Source organism: Rhipicephalus microplus, chromosome 6 (genome assembly GCF_043290135.1).
Source record: "Rhipicephalus microplus isolate Deutch F79 chromosome 6, USDA_Rmic, whole genome shotgun sequence".
NCBI classification, from domain to species: domain Eukaryota; kingdom Metazoa; phylum Arthropoda; class Arachnida; order Ixodida; family Ixodidae; genus Rhipicephalus; species Rhipicephalus microplus.
In genome coordinates, this window is record NC_134705.1 from 174,632,372 (window position 1) to 174,649,097 (window position 16,726).

At 45.2% G+C, this 16,726-nt stretch overlaps 1 protein-coding gene across 4 annotated transcripts in view; it reads right to left on the reverse strand.

The window, feature by feature from the left end:
- Positions 1 to 16,726, reverse strand: part of Sym (symplekin scaffold protein) — a 67,292-nt gene that overhangs the window by 8,202 nt on the left and 42,364 nt on the right. For all 4 annotated transcript variants that reach the window (XM_037418537.2, XM_037418536.2, XM_037418535.2 and 1 more), the window contains exons 22-31: positions 16,589 to 16,661; positions 13,022 to 13,100; positions 10,996 to 11,065; positions 10,134 to 10,242; positions 8,385 to 8,485; positions 7,767 to 7,854; positions 7,432 to 7,536; positions 5,187 to 5,374; positions 1,796 to 1,972; positions 506 to 571 (exon numbers count right to left, since the gene is read on the reverse strand). In XM_037418537.2, coding sequence (XP_037274434.2) covers positions 506 to 571; positions 1,796 to 1,972; positions 5,187 to 5,374; positions 7,432 to 7,536; positions 7,767 to 7,854; positions 8,385 to 8,485; positions 10,134 to 10,242; positions 10,996 to 11,065; positions 13,022 to 13,100; positions 16,589 to 16,661 — 1,056 coding nt within the window. The remainder of the gene's footprint in view (positions 1 to 505; positions 572 to 1,795; positions 1,973 to 5,186; positions 5,375 to 7,431; positions 7,537 to 7,766; positions 7,855 to 8,384; positions 8,486 to 10,133; positions 10,243 to 10,995; positions 11,066 to 13,021; positions 13,101 to 16,588; positions 16,662 to 16,726) is intronic.

Consider the following 16,726-nt stretch of genomic DNA (forward strand, 5'->3'; position numbering starts at 1 on the left):
GCCTGAGCAAGTATTCGACCACTATAAATATTCAACCAAACATGGCAGTTTTCAAACACACCTTGACACGAAATTCAGGTTCCCGAAATTTCGACACATTCTTTTCATGTGTGCCATGCACGAAAAGATGGTTTCACTGCTGCATGAAACCGCTACGCCATGAAACGGCCTGCTCAGGAGAAATATGCATCGTCTTGAAGCCGCATTTTATAATTAAGTGCACATAAGTGCTACTGAGTGCTATTTAAGATTATATTCCCTAGTGAACATCTGAACTATAAGTGCTTTCGCAATAAGTTACACTCAGACCTTGATATAACAAAATATCAGTTATAACAAAGTGAATGAAGAATAGTCTTGCAATAGGTACAGCATTACGAATAAACCTTTATAACAAATCATTGGATATAACAAACTTATTTTTGTGTAGGATGTAACTTTATCATAAGGAGGTTTGAGTGTACTCTGTTTACACACGGAAAATATACACTCGCAGAACACTCACATCACAGTCAGCCCTAGGCCTACTCAGGTTGAGCACCTCCAATATGGACTCCGGTATGTGTGCTCTCTGTGAAGGGAATGAAAAAAAAGCCATGAGGTATGAATTACTTAGCACGATACAACTTTGCATAGATTCCAACAGACGACCGATTTACATTTTATCAAGGAGTATCAGTGGTTAACTACTTATTAACAAACTTGCCAAGTCCCAACATGCTCCATTTTTACTGTAACAGTCATGAAGCAATGAATACAACAATACGAAAACGTATCGTGTATTAGTGCACTGCGTCTTCCTTTTAAGCGATGCAGCTTAGAACAATGTAGCAACAGTGAGAATAAAAACACGCTTAGTAACCAAGAGTTTTTACAGGGTATCAAAACCAAAGACTGAGTTGTGCAATAAAAGAGGCAATCCCTGTTGGCTCACTAATAAATAATATCTTAATCTTCTCAGATAAAGCTCACACACACTGGGATCTCATAGATGTTGCGCACAACCAATTGCGAATGGCCGGAAAGCAATTGCATCCGGTTAGTACCTCACTTCTCTGTTTTACAGCTGCACTAATTCAAAAAGCTGTTGAACTAATTATAATTAAATCAGCAGTGCCTATTTTAGGTAGCGATGATGTGAGCAGCATCAAATGCAAGACGTTTCGATGGTGCGACCACTATGATGCACTAGCCAGTATAAGTGCCAGTTGCTGCGAATTGCAACCTGGTTGCCAACGGCAGCAGTGTATGCGCAATACATTCCTGGATAAAAATGAAGGCACCCATCTGTGCTGAACTAAAAAGGGGTGAGGCATCGGACTTGACCAATGGTCAAAAGTGGGCAGATCTCTGAGGTAGTGATGCACATCGATGTGCGGTGTAAAAAGCTTTCTGTCTTTGTGAGGAGATCAATAGAACTTACCGAGAATAAAAATAAAAATAATAATAATAATAATAATAATAATAATAATAATAATAATAATAATAATAATAATAATAACAACAACAACAATAATAATAATATCTAGGGTTTGATGTCCAAAACCGTGATATGAGAGATGCCGTAATGGCGGGGTCCGGAAATTCTCGCCATCTGGTGTCGGTGCATTGACATCGCTCACATCTAAATGCAACCCCTGAAGTTGGGATAGAACCAGTGAACTAAAGAAGAAACAAAGAAAAAAGTAAAGGAAAAAAGAAAGGTGGCTTTTGCGTTCCAGACGTTTTGAGCAAATGCCTAAAGGGATCATGCGACTCTCCTGACAGAGAATCATGTGCACCAAAGAAAGCATACCTGGTGGTCGGTGAACCCACTGACGTGCTGCACCAGGGGCTGCTGGAGGTCGGGGCTGACCTGGAACACATTTCGCAGCTGCTCGGCGGGCAGCTGGAGAAGCACCTGCAGCGACTGTGGCTTGGTTCGTTGGCAGCACTTGATGAAGCCCTCCCACACTTTCTTCTGCTTCCACACCTGCGAGGTCCAATCAGCTGCTGAACCGAAACACAACACTCCAGGGATCGCATCATCAGCTGATTTCACCTAGTGGCTTTTCGATGACTGATGATAATGATTGTTGGGGTTTGATGTCCCAAAACCACGGTATGATTATGAGAGACGCAGTGGTGGAGGGCTCCGGAAATTTTAACCACCTGAGGTTATTTAACGTGCACGTAAATCTAAGTACACGGAGCCTCAAGCGTTTTCGCCTGCATCAAAAATGCGGCCGCTGCAGCCGCGATTCGATCCCACGACCTGCGGGTCAGCCGCTGAGTACTGTAGCCACTAGACCACTATGGCAGGTTTTTTGATAACAGTTAATTTTGTCAAAAATAGAGAATTCGAGAAAGTTTCATGAGAGCTCATTGGCATTGATTCACTTGGAAAAAAGTGCTGGAAACATGAATGAGAAAGGGAATATGAGCAGCAACTACGCTGTCTTTTCACTCTCAGCCGCATTTTCAATGCTGCTTTCTTCTAACAAATAGACGTCCGCATACTTGCCAACCTGGCAACAGAGAAATTCATAAAACCCCCTGAGCAGGGAAGGGGGGCAAGGGGTTACCGACTTGTTTTTAATTTTGTAGTAGTGACATATTTGGCTTTAGTGACGAGCATAATCATGTTCTGCTGCCATAAGTCAAATTGACGCTCTGTATTATTTCCCCCATTTTCAGCAACAAAATAAAAACAACAAAAACTTTGCGAAAAACAAAAGAAGGGCAACGGCGGCGTGGGGGGGGTCTCTAACGCAAGCGCAAACCGTCACGTCACGTTGCCGTCACGGTCTCACAATGGCTTGGAGGCACCGAACACACGAGGGTAGGGTTTCCTACTAAAGTGCGAGTCTCAAAGGGGGAGCGCGAATGCTCCCGAAATTTCGCGACATCAAAACAACAAGTAAAAAATCAATTTTCGTCAAAACAACTCGCATATGTCTTCACACGTGAATGAACGGGACAACGCAGCTGGCCGCCGCGAAAGCGCAGGTCATAGGTTTGGCTTTGCTTGCTACTAGATTCTTTGGACAGAAACGCCAAAATGATTCTTGTCTTTTTTACGTCTTTACTGTCTTTAATCTACCGCTGCATCAGCCACGTGTTCTCGGAGCTCGTAGATTGCTATCGGATCACCGCAATCGCGGTTTTGTGCGTGGCAGTTGGGGCAAACGGTAGTTTTGTTTTCCATCCACATGCCTTCAAAACTAAGTCTTCTTATGCTATCTATGATCGCAACTGCCACAGTTTTGTCCACAGATTTTGTTGAAAGCAGCGTTGCTTTGACTGGTCGAGCATTGGCCGTGTGCACACCTTCGGAGTTCTGTCATTAACGTGGTCGCCATACATGATCGCGTCGAACGACCGCGGTTGTGGCAACAACCACACGCACTGTAGAAGATAGTGCGTGCGCTGGTCGCACGCGTACTTCCGAAGCTTCGAGCACGCTGCTCTCGATCGGCCTTCGTTCGACGGTTTCGGTACTGAAGTTCATATTGCACGCCGCAATCAGGAAAAGTGTTCGAAACATTCAAATTTTAGCCCAATGGACACATAAATTTGGCTGGGAAATTCACGAATTCGTATGTGCCGCAGTTTCGCATCACTGAGACTCTACTGTACATTTAGATGAGGGCCTCTCAAGTTCGTTTATAATAAAATGCGGCAGGCTTGCAAAAAGCCTGGAACGAACTGACCTGCACTTTTGTCAATGCGGCCAGATCTCATACACAAACTTCGATTTCAGAGAGATTTTCATGGCAACCATACGAACGGGAGAAAGGGTCGTAATCCGGGATTCTCCCGGAAAATGCGGGACACTTGGCGGGTATGTGATGATGATAACACCAATACATATTGTTCTATCTTGATGGCGAAACATAGCACAATGCCGTTTCTGTGGTCTCTGCAACTAGCTACGGCAATGCGCCGTAGCCAATCGCGGAGGCCACGCTTTATTATTTTTTATCGGAAATGAAGTATTTATTGTAAAATTTCAGACAACATTCGTGAAATCGTAAGTGCGGTCAAAATTCGTACATTTTACGGGAAAATCGGAAGAGTTGGCTGGTATGCGTCCGTCGTGTTAACATATTTCCATGTTGTAATGCATTTTACGTTCATCCAGCTTTCTGACATGCACGTATTCGAACTGATATCAGCCAAATTGATGCCAGTTCAAACCATCTATTGTGCTTCTGATCTTGTTCTTGAATGTAACATGCATGCTAGCTTTCAGCAAACTTCATAGGAACAAAGCATGTGCTATAATTTATTAAACACAGCAAACACTGAAAACAAACCACACATGAGCTGTCATCACGAAACGATGGTCAGGACATGTGCAACTGGTAATGTGCTGAGTAAAACACAGAGACGGGGCAGAGTGCACTGTTCATATTACAGCAGCATTTTACACTTACAGATCATTACACTGCTTATAACGAACCTGCTTATAACGAATTCTTCGATATACCAAAGTTTTTCTATTCCCCGCCCGTTGCTCCATAGAATCACATGTATTTGCCACCTCTATGTAACAAAGTAACTGCGGGAGACAACCTTGATATAACGAATTTTCCCCACGGATAATCTAGAAATTTTGCTCCGCATTTTAGCATTTTGCTATGAGCATACACCTTCTGCAGCTGCCTCGCACTCCGGCGGCAAGCCTGCGGCCCGCGTCCGCGTGAGGCGGGCAGGCGGGCCTGCACGCTACGAGCAGGCGTTGCCCTCGTTCTCGCCGTCGCGATCGACATGCGCGTTTGTCTAATTTGGGCATTTATTTACCGAATTTTCACACCGAACCTGTGCATAACGAAATCCTCTTTATAAAAAATTTTCCGGGCATTTATTAATTTCGTTACATCCAGGTTATAACGAACCCCTATATAAAGAAGTATCAGTTATAATGATGTACATGAAAACTAGTCTTAAAATGAATATAGTGTTAGGAATACACTCAAACCTCCATATAACGAACTGTATATAAAGAAATACCGATTACAAAGAAGTACGTGAAAAGTAAGTCTTGCAATGAACATAGTGTTAGGAACATACCTTTATAACAAATTTTCGGATATAACAAACTTGTTTTCGTGCAAGACTCAACTTTGTTATAATGAGGTGCAAGAATAGTCCAGATTGAACCAAATTGTCTGCAAGCAGGTTTCACTAAACAAACACCGCACCTGCTTGATGATGAGCCTTTGCAAGATGTTCATGACGAATCCCAAAAGCCTCGGGTACAAGCTCAGGGACTGGATGACGGTGCGCATCAGCAAGGTGGGAAGGGGGCTCTGCTCCATCAGCTGCTGCATGACCACCGCCAGAACCTCTTGCGTGTAGATGTGCTTCTCCGCAAAGCACAGGGATGTGGCTGCAATTCAAGGTTAACGCATGCTGGCACACCCCCACACAGCAAGGGGATCATGCTAGAAAAGGAATATGACAAAGCCGGTCATACTTTGAATAAAACCACCATCTACTCAGAGACAATCACAATTCTACCCACTGGTCGAAAGCCACGTGATAGATTAGGGCCTCAAAAGGGTTAACAAGTTCAATTTCTATTAGGCATATCCATAACGTTACGCAGAAAAACAAAAGCTACCTCTCCCCTCCTCTTTGCATTGCTGTTAAAATAAGTCACTGCAACAGCCATGTAGTTGTGAGTATATACAGTGGGCTCCCAATAAACGAAACTCGCTTAAACGAAAATGCCTCATGGTCAGGTTTAAGGACTCCAAGCCATCACTCTGGAGTTCTTGCCAGCCTATCCAATGGCAGTGATCCAGCCGATAGATCAAGGGGTTATTTAGAACATTAAAGTTCATTATCGCAAACAATTGCTCCATCAAATGCTGCTTATAGCAGGCAGCGGAAAATAGTACAGCATAGATTTATTGGCAGCCATCCACATTTTGGCTTGTGCCTGGGAGCAAGTGAAGGCAACAAAAATACATAGATGCTTTTGCCATGCTGGCTTTCAAGTGCAACAAAGTAGTACCTGATGAAGAAGAAAGCCCTGCTGATGCTGACATCGAGACAGTATTCAATCAGGTCTTGCCCTCTGCCCCTTTCACACTGCAGGACTACGAATCGATTGACAAAAATGCTCGTACCTGTCGTGAAGAGATTGTCGAGGAAATGATTGCCGAAGTGCAAGATGAGAATCAACCTTCCAGCGATGAATGTGACGACAATACTGCCAGTGCAGTGGTGCCACCAGACCGACCAGCTAAAGAGGCTGTTGAACTTTTACAGCGCTATTTTGAGCATGAGACTTGTCCAGAATTTCTAGCTAGTTTATCAGGCATCGGTGCATACCTTGTGAAAAAGCAACTCAAGCTTGCCAAACAAACCACTCTTCACTCCTTTTTTTCTTCTACTCATCCTCATGAGTAAGGCGAGGTTTGTGAAATTTGAATAAGGTCTTGGTTCACTAAATAAGAGCACTTTGCTTAAATGAAACTTCTGATAAATGGAACAGTTTTATGGATTCCCTTCGAGTTCCGTTTAAGAGAAGTCGACTGTAAATGCAACCAAAAAACGTGACAGTTCCGCAGTACGACTTTTGCTTGCTCTTGCAAACTAATCTCTCTCTTCAGATATTCACACCAAGTGAGCAATACTGACCAATACAGGCAGCATAAAACATCATGGTGACACCATATGGTCACTTCAATCCTCCAAATTTGAGGCAACTAACATTGCACGAACTCTGGGTACAATTCTGGATGTGCCCTGTGTTGAGTGAACAGCCAGCTACTAAGACGAGGGAAACTTCAGGTCAGCTTAGTTTAGATCGTGTGAAGCATGGTAGCAATGGCAGTGTCTGTGAACGACAGGTCACCATAACCCCCATTAAGGAAACCAAAGTGCAACTAAAGGCATGTGCAGGGTTGGAACTTTTAAGGCTGGGGATAGGGGTACCAAAGACTGCTCTAAAGATGGGCTACCGGTAATGCAAGGAGTCTGAATGTTCCATTCTAGAATTAAGTTACTACGAATAGTGCACTGGTATGAGTATGACAAAATTAATTGTACCCACATAACGAGTCTGTCAATGAGGTTCTGCTATTTTCTATTTGAGTTTGAACTGCTTCATACGCGTATCATTAGGGCGCAATAAAACAGTACTTAAAAAGTGTCTTCTAGCAAGTTACGGATATACGGTACTGCGGTATTACTGTACTAGTCCTACTTTCCTGGTTGCCAACAACACAAAAACTCTTTCAAAAGTTACTGTGGGGTTGTCACGCCTCATTGTGGCCTATCAGCCTGCGCATTGTTAACCAGGGGGATGCACTTTCACTGGAAAGGAGGAGTGCTACCATATTGCCTTACCGTATTTGCGTACCATACTTCCGTAACTTGCTAAAAGACCCTAATCATATGGTGCTAAAACTGAAATGTTGAATACGCAGTACAAACCTTTGATGACCGTTTTGACGTCACACTTGGAAGGATCGATGTTGTGTAGGGCTACCAGCAGCTCAGCAGGAGACACTGGGCTTGTGAAGTTTGCGGTCGATTCCACTGCAAATAAAACAGTTGCGGAAACACGGTCAGATTCTTGCGACATTCGTATCTAGTTTGCGCGGCATTGAATCTGTCACACGACAGTGTTTCCTTACGACCTTTTGATCGACGTGCTGCGGAGAAACGACACAAGAAACTACGTCAGCTGGGCTCTACAAGGGCCATAGATAAACACGACCTGCAATACGGCGAATTCAGATGAAATGAAAGAAAGCATTGCTTCTTACCATGACTACCCAGGAGGCGATTAAAGACTTCCTTCACAACAATTGGATTCAGCTTGATGAGCTTGGGGAGCGCTGCAATCACTTCTTTCTGCAAGAATTGGAAACTTCAAACTTATTGCTGCCTATAAACGAAATCAATTTTGACTCGAGCCCTAGTTTAAGAAGTGATGGAATAGCCAATGTATCCTCAAAGGTGTTTTCAAAGCCTATAAAATGTCATGCCGATGTTCTCTTTATTAGCATTACCATTCACACAACACAGCACTAAATTAGACGATAATGAATCTGGTAGCAAGAGAGGTCATGGTAACAGAAACACGTTATTTTAAACTTCAGCAACAACAATGCGCTAGACATTCTTCAAACATAATGTATGGCAGTTCTTTTTCTTTTCAGAGTTGAAATTATGGATGTTAGGTTGAAGTCCTAACCCCTCAAGTGAAAGAATTTAATTAAGATAGTTCACTTTCTTGAGAATTACTGCTTCATCATAAGCACAATGTGAAAGTGAAGCAAGCATGGTGGTAGCATAACGCTGTCTAATTTGTGCACAAAGTACGAGAGGTCTGTTCCTGCAATGCACAATTGTAATCAAACTGAGGGAGAATCCACGCATACCTTCGAAAGGCCATTGAGCACTGGTATCAAGAACCGCACGTCAGACACGCGCTTGTGGTAAAGGTCTCGGACCCTGGCCACTAATTCTGATGATGGCGGAGCTGAAAACAAGTAAAGGAGTGGATGAACTTGCGTCTACGTCCAGCGATGACAACTCGTTTATGAGGGCCAGTGATAGTGGCACAGAAGAAACGGTACCTCACAAAAACCACCCGTACAGCTGACTCCACAAATAAATATATTATGCTTTACATTTACTATGGCTGCCGAGATGATAGGTACAGTTGATGATTAGAAGTAGTCAGAAACTTTTGTTCAATCAATTGGGACATTTGTTCGTTCAATCAGGATATTCGTAAAATTGGGTTTCGTTGACGAGTTTCAACTGTGCACAACGGATTAACAGCCATGTAAAAGGGTTGTTCATCTCCAAGCCACAAGGACTTCTAACCTGTTACCCCACAAAAACTGGCATTGCAGGTGCTAACAAGACTTAACTAGTGTCTGGTGCAAAAAACACGGTAAGATGCCTTGCTAGCCTCTGCAGCATTGACTGCTACATATGGAATGGAGATTCCATTTTTTTAGCTGGTGAGGTGATCGGTGCCGCGCATCGGCTGTGTAGGCACGACCTCTTCAAACTTTTTGGACCCGACTAGTATTACACTCAAACCTCGCTATCCCATAACAGGATATAACGAAATAATGGTTAGGACAAAGTGAACAAAGTTCCCCTTGAAAGCCCCATTGAGAGCTATGCATTTTAAACCTCATTGTAACAAAGTAAAATTGACCGGTAAATGGATATAACGAACTAAATTAGTCTATCAAATAGTTTATAAATAACAACGATTGTAGTGTGTCAAGTATATCGTTTTCTGCGGAGTTTGACGCTCGTTTGGCGCGTCTCTTTCAAAACTCCTGCGCCGACCTTACAGCCACGCCACGCGCGGCCGAGAGAGCCGTCCTTCTCACACAGCCAGTGGAGAGAGAGGATTGAGGGTGCGCTCAGCGGGTCACATGACCGAGAAGCTGCGCCACGGTGCAAAGCGATTTCCCTTTCCGCGCCTTAAAGACGACGGCAACGACTGTGTCTCTCCTGCTACCCCCTGCACCAAGAAAAGAGGACTCTCCGTGACAGCTTTATTTTATGTTTTCCTCTCTCTCCGCGCGTGGCCTTGAAAGAAGAAGGGTCTCTTTATGAAGAGACAGAAAAGGGAGAAGCGTGGCATAGGCACGTCACAGATCAGCATTTGAGAGAGAATGAACAATCTTTTCTTTTTCTTTTCCTTCTTCACGTGCAGTGTTGAGAGGTGCCGCCACGGGATTGGGCATGGTGCTGAGTGCATAGTCGGAGCGCGGTGTGTTCGAATTACTCGTGGCAAGTGCTTGCGCGTTCGAATTACAGGACATTTTCGCCCATTGGAATACACATGGCTTCGATGAGACCTCAGCGTGAGTTCGAATTAACCAGAAGTTCGAATTAAGCGTGTCCGATTTAATGAGGATCGACTGTGTTTATTTTCCGTCACCCACGTGGTCGTGTAGCGGTACATCGGGCCGCGAGGTGGTTTTCTTCTTTGCATGCTTATAGGTGTGCGCCCATCTGAGCATACATTGCCTTGAACTGTTATAATTGATATAACAAAATAATAGATATAACGAAATAACTATGGCTCCCATTCAACTTCGTTACAACGAGGTTTGAGTGTAGTACATTGCCAACGTACACACGGAGGGATGACTCACTTTTGTCGGTGAGAATGTGGATGATCCGAGTGACAAGCGTCTCTGCGCCTTTTGGGCAGTTCTCCACCAGCAGCAGCAGTTCGGGGGAGGACATGCCCATGCCTTTGACCTGCAATTTCACGAGCACCAAGCCTCAATGAAAGAAACACGACTAGCTTGGAATTGAGATGGCTAGCGTTTGTTGTTCGTAAAGTTGCTCTGATTACACAAAGCCAAATTGTTGCTGGGGTGACAAAAAAAGTACCCAATATCTCTTTCTCACTACGCTTCAAACATTAACACTGACGCCACAGAACTGAAGAAATGTTGAGAAAGAAAAAGAAATGGGAAAAACAGCATAGGCTCCACCTCTATGGCCAATTGTACGTCTGAATGGCAAATACGCCAATTTTCTCAATGCATAAAAAAAAATAGACGTGCTAATGGCTAATTAGTGGCCAAAAAAAAAGAGCAATTAGCAAGCAATAAAAACTACATCGAGGTTGGAATAAAATAGACAGTGCCATGAGCATCAGCAGGACTCTTTCAACCACTATTGCGTTATGGCTGGAAGAAGGGGAGAGCACTGCCATAGCTTGGGTGAAGCAAGTGCTGGTGTGGCTTGAAGGCGACAAGTGCCCCTTTGACACCCCCTTGCTGACGGCCATGGACAGTGCCCACAGTCGCAACAGCCAGAATTTCACACTCTTACGTTCGTTAAAAACTTCGCAACTTGTTGGTTGAATGCAGTCAATTCTCTTTGTGCGAATCTGTAAGAAGTACTGGACAAAGTGAGTTCTGTGCAAGGAAAGCTGGTAACGTTCCTTAACATGAACGCTGCAACCTTGATGAAAAGCGAAAAAAAAAACATCTAAGTACGTACCGGTCCTTCAAGACCACGCAGAATGGTCCTCTTGATTTCGGCAATGGCACCCACATAGACAACAGCGAGACTGGAAGGCACATGAAAACAAAAGATAAAGATGTTGTTATTCAGCTAGGAGGAGAAAAGTACAAACATGCACTAGAGTACAATGAAGACCTATACATGAAAACTGACATGTCAAAATTATGTCACAATGTCATTCAGACATGCTAAGTACTAGGTTACAACATCCAAGTCAAATATTCTAGCTAGTATATTTGTTTTCCAATTTATTTACCACTAAATACTACTTGCTTCAAACGAAAAGAACGAGATTTGTATAAGACCATATATAACAAATTGTATGAGACCATATATAACAAATTACAGTAGACTGTCAGTTAGCAGAACATGAAGGGACTAGGAAAGTATATTCCATTAAGGCTCGTTCACATCCAAGGAGAGGCGACCAAAGTGGCAAGGCGGCAACGCGGAAAGCGGGAAAAACCTTCTTTCCAGGCGGCAAAAGCGATCGCTCTCGGAGCATTTTTTTGCCGCCTAACGACTCTCACTTCTTTGTCGCAGCTAATCAGAACGTCACTCAGCGGAGGCGTGGTGGTGGCGCGGGTGTACATTTGGAAGAAGCACTGACACGTCATAGCGACACGTGTGCAAAAGCGCGAGATGCCCGCCTCTTCTGCCGCATGGCCAGCCGAAGGAGGCATGCGATCTGAATAGGTTGTGGTGTACACGTATCCCGAAGGAGTACGGCCACCAGCGTGGGTCCGGTCTTAGCGAGCCACAGGGCACGCGTTAACCGTCGCCGTGGCGAGAACACGGTACGGCTCAAAGTCGCAACACTTTATTGTGGCAAGAACAAACACAGTACAGCCCGTTGCAAAGGCGCGATGGGAAAGCAAATAGGCTTATCCACGCCACGGGCATAAAAGTACTACACAGGGTGCCACGAGCACGTCTCTGCGGTAAAGGTGATCCACGGAGACACCAGGAAAAAGGCCCGGTTGCTCGAGCGAGGGCAAAGGCGCTCGCATTGGCTTCGGAGGCAGAGGGGTCGGCGTAGCTAGGCCACGCACTAGGACACCGTACCGCCCTCCGGCCGTGCGTACGCAGTGGGGCAACAAAAAGTGAGCGTTCGCCTCGGGCGCGAGGCGCCGTCAGCGAAGTCCGACGAGCCCCGAGCGACGGGGGTCGACGGACAGAAAATATTGCGTGGCTCACCGTCTGCAGTCCCGGAGAGTATCTGTCTGTCCGCTCCCGACGCAGCGCGCGAAAACCTCTCTGGAGACTCCGCGCACAGCGCCACAGTCAACATCCGCTACCGGGTGAGGGGGTTAAATGCCACTCCGCTCCCCCAGCGCGGCAGACAGCAAAGGAGGGGAGACATGCCGGGACATGAGAACGGCAGAAAAGGCGGCAAAGCCCGCGCAAAGGCAGCAGGCCAGCCTCAATTCCCACAAGGTTCATGCACTCGCCGCCTCGGAGCTTCGAAAATCCCGCTTGGCCCCTTTGTCACGCCGCCTTTGGTGTGAATGAGCCTTTAAACAGGAGTTCTTTTTGCTGAGAGGTTAACATAGGTGCAGAATACAAGCCCGAAACCAAGCGGTGCAAAAGCAATAGTTCTGTTTAAGCAGTAGTTCCATTGAACAGATTTACGTTTACTGAGAGTCTACTGTATACATGACGTGGTAGAATAAAGAAAATTAAAAATGTTTTTCACTAATCGGAATGCAATGCATACTCTTACAACTAATATGAGATACAATGAAGGTATATCTGTGAGGAATACGGTTTTATGAAAGCTAGTTACCAATACAAAAAGAAAACAAACAAACCAAAATTGCAAATAACCAAATCAGAAGTCATCATTCATGATTCCGTTCATATTCAGCAAGAATAGAATGAGGTATAACTTCTCTGGCTTTACACACAGTCGCTAAACGCCTATTGTACACTGCATTCGAAAACTGCACACACGCGATCAGAGACCAATTCATACATAGCCCAAACATGTGAGCAGACTCACTCGTGGATCAGCTTGTGATTGACAGGCAGAAGGTTTATGTACAGTTGCATGCAGATCTTTGTGTTGTCTTCTGTCCACACTGCAGAAATTAAAACAAAAATTTCACAACAACCACGTGAATGATAAACGGTTAAACCGACGCAGTATCAGAGAGGTAATCTTCTTGACAATACTGCAAAGAAGACTATAACAGGGTAGTAATGTTCCTTTATTTTATTTTTTTGATGCTTCTCTTTATGCTTAGTCATTGGTCAGAACAACCCCTGGTTGTGTTATCAGCCTGCCATAACTTGAGGATAAAAGCAGCTAGGATCAATTGGAAGGCATTGCTACCATATCCTGGCGCGTGGCAGGCAAACCAATTACTTGGCCCAACCACATCTTATTTGCATATATGCAGCCAAACCAACAGGTTCGAAGTGCGCACGTTATAGCTCCAATGAGTACCACTTCCAATTTAGACCCCTTATTTAGGCAACATAAGAAAGAAAGGAAAGAAACCAAAAGGCACAAGGCATGGAGGTTACAATGCACTCAAACATTTGCATTGAATGACACGGCAATGTCTTTTTTCAACATGAAAGTTTTTTATGCTGGCCTTCGAGAATTCGCGTCATGTACACGCGCCACGCAAACAACAGGGCTCACATTCCTTGAAATTCCCTGCAAGACGGCACTACTCCACTATGTTTCACCAGTGAGATACATGTCAGTGGGAAGCCTGATGCATTCGCACACACAAGGCATGCTGTGCGCACAGTGCATGGTAGTTGTTACAAATCTTGGCAACCAGAGCTTGTAAGATCAAAGCACCGGCAACCTATACACACTCACACCTCGATATAATGATCCCGGATATAACGTAATATCGGTTATAATGAAGTAAATGAAGAATAGTCTTGCGATAGATACAGTGTTAGGAGTATGTCTTTATAACAAAGTTTCGGATACAACAAACTTATTTTCGTGTATGATGCAACTTGGTTATACAATGAAACCTCGTTAAACCGTAGTTGGCCGGAGCTCGGAAAAAGTACGTACTAAACGGTAGTACTGCTTAACCGAAATAGTGTCAGGTCGCTGACTTGCCTGTCAAAAAAAGAAACCTTCAGGGAGTGCGATGAAAGAACAAAAAACGTGCAGTAATTTATTAACTTCGCGTGACAAAGTCTGTAATCTTCATTTGATGACGCGGCGGCCTAGCAGCAACAACAGTGGCTTCAAATTCACTTATGCTGTGAACCAGCTTTTCCACCAGCCCCGTCTCTTTGGCAAATACACGCATGACGCTGACGCAATCCGCAGCTTCGGCCACTGTCGGACCTGGATCACCCGTGTTGTCGCTTTCCATGTCGTCCTCATCACTATCATTTGGCAACACTTCGACAACCGAGGCAACAATGGCTTCGTCGGGCATGTCTGGAGATGTCTGCACATCGCTGTCTGCGTCTCTGAAGTCGGGGAAGGAAATGCCTTCCGTAACGCCCTGCCGCTTCAGCACTTCAGCTAGCAGAGTTCTGCGAGCTTCGCCTACGATGTCCGAAGTCTGGTCAATGGTGTCACTGGTGTCATCTGCGTCGCCCGCACACACACTGAAGCCAGCACGCTTGAAGCAATTTTGAACTGTCGTTGCTTCAACCTGCCGCCACGAGTACTCGAGCAGGTGAATCGCGCCAATCAGGTCGATGGAGAAAAATTTGCAACATTCAATGGCGAGAAGAAATCTGTGCAGCAGATTCTTCTTGTAGAGCTGTTTTGCAGCTCGAATGATGCCTTGGTCCAAGGGCTGGGCAATCGCTGTTGTGTTTGGTGGCAGAAACGCCAACTTCACAGCCGTCAGGTTGTCCAGGGCGACGAGCGGCGAAGGGTTGTCTAAAATAATAACAACTCTTCTGTTCTTAGCCGCAAAACGACGATCGATGAGGCGCACGTACTCCTCAAAGAGTTTTGCCGTCATCCATGCTTTGATGTTGCTGCAATATACGACCCCTGAAGCAACCGGGCGCCTTTAAAACATTTAGGCTTCGCCGACTTTCCAATCAAGAGGAGCGGAGTTTTGTCGGTTCCAGTCATGTTTACGCAAAACGCCACTGATATTCTGTCTTTTGCATGCTTGCCGCCAGTGCACGTCTCGCCTTTGAACGCGAGCGTTTTGTCTGGTAGCAGCTTAAAGAATAGCGCTGATTCATCCATATTAAAGATGTCATCAGGTGCGTAGTCTTCCAAGACGTTCTTCAGCTGACCATTTTGCCACTGCTCTGTGCCAACCACGTCAGCAGCAGCACCTTCTCTCGAAACAGTCTTCGTGGTAATGCCGTGCCTCGCCTTAAATCTGGCCAGCCAGCCATTGCTGCACATGAAGTTGTCATGGTTGAGCTGCGAGGCAAAAACCAGGGCCTTCTCCACGAGCAGGGGTCCGCTGATAGGCAGATTTTTTGACCGTGCAGCTTTTAGCCACCTTACCAGCGCCTCCTCTACATCCGAAAACGCCGAACCGCATAGCCGGCACCTTTTCGCAGTTGCAGCAGCACTACCGAGCAACTTCTCTCTGGAATTCCAAATTCCACACACCATGGTTAACGGCAGGTCCTTTTCGCGTGCCAGCGCCGATTTTTTTCGTGCCACTTTCAATAGCACGAATTATGTCCAATTTCTCCTCTATTTTCAGCACTTGATGCTTTTGTCCCAGCTTCGGCATGACGCAAGTACGAAGCAGCACAAGCACACATACACAACACGTGAAAAACGACGCGAGAGCTGTACGGCACGGCTCAACCAGAGAACACCTATGCACGGCGCCAAAGGAACAAAGAAAGCAAAGCAAGCCCACACCGTGTTTGCGTGTTTGTGCAAAGCGCCATCGCGTGGACAACACCAGAAGCCTAGCCGGCCGAGTGCTTCTTGTTGCAGTAAAATCCAAGAGATCGCGCTCACCAATACAGCCGCTATCATCATCAACACAAACAAGCAAGGCGTGTTTCATTCTCTGGGGCTTGCTGTTCTGTCGGGACGCCCAGTGGGGGACGACATGCCGCGGCGAGTGCGCAACGAAAATTGGAAAAACTACTTATTAACCAATACATACGCGATACGCTGGTACGGCTTATGCGGATACAAAATGCATTATGTTCAATGGCCGCCGAGTCGGGGATTTGACTTCACTATTTTTAAAACGAAACTACTGTTTACGCGGGTACGGTTTAACGAGGTTTCACTGTAATGAGGTTTGGATGTATATAATCTGATATATAATATACGACAGCTTGTCTGAAAATTTTAGTTGCATCATGGATGCAAATGTCACGCAAGAAGCACAACATTTGCACCACCAAAATGGCAAGGTGGGTTGTTGTATGAGCACGGTATATTGTATGAGCACGGCATACCAGCACGGTATATTCTCATTAGATGTAACCTGAAGGGACCAGAAAAATATGATTTTCTGTTTAAGGGAAGTTCAGTTAACTAAGAGATAACCAGAGGATACAGAACACAAGTACGAAGCCTATAGTATTAAAGGCATTTATTTCTTGTAAGCAGCAACTCTGCTAAAGAATGTCCACTTACCAGGACAGCCGTGGAACAAATGCTGGGGAGGTGAAAGTTCCAGGAGATACCTCAGGTACATCAACGCGAAGTCCTGCCGAAGAATGAAACAACGTGTTGGACTGCTGCATCGAGGGCAGACCATCCTTGAAAGGGGAT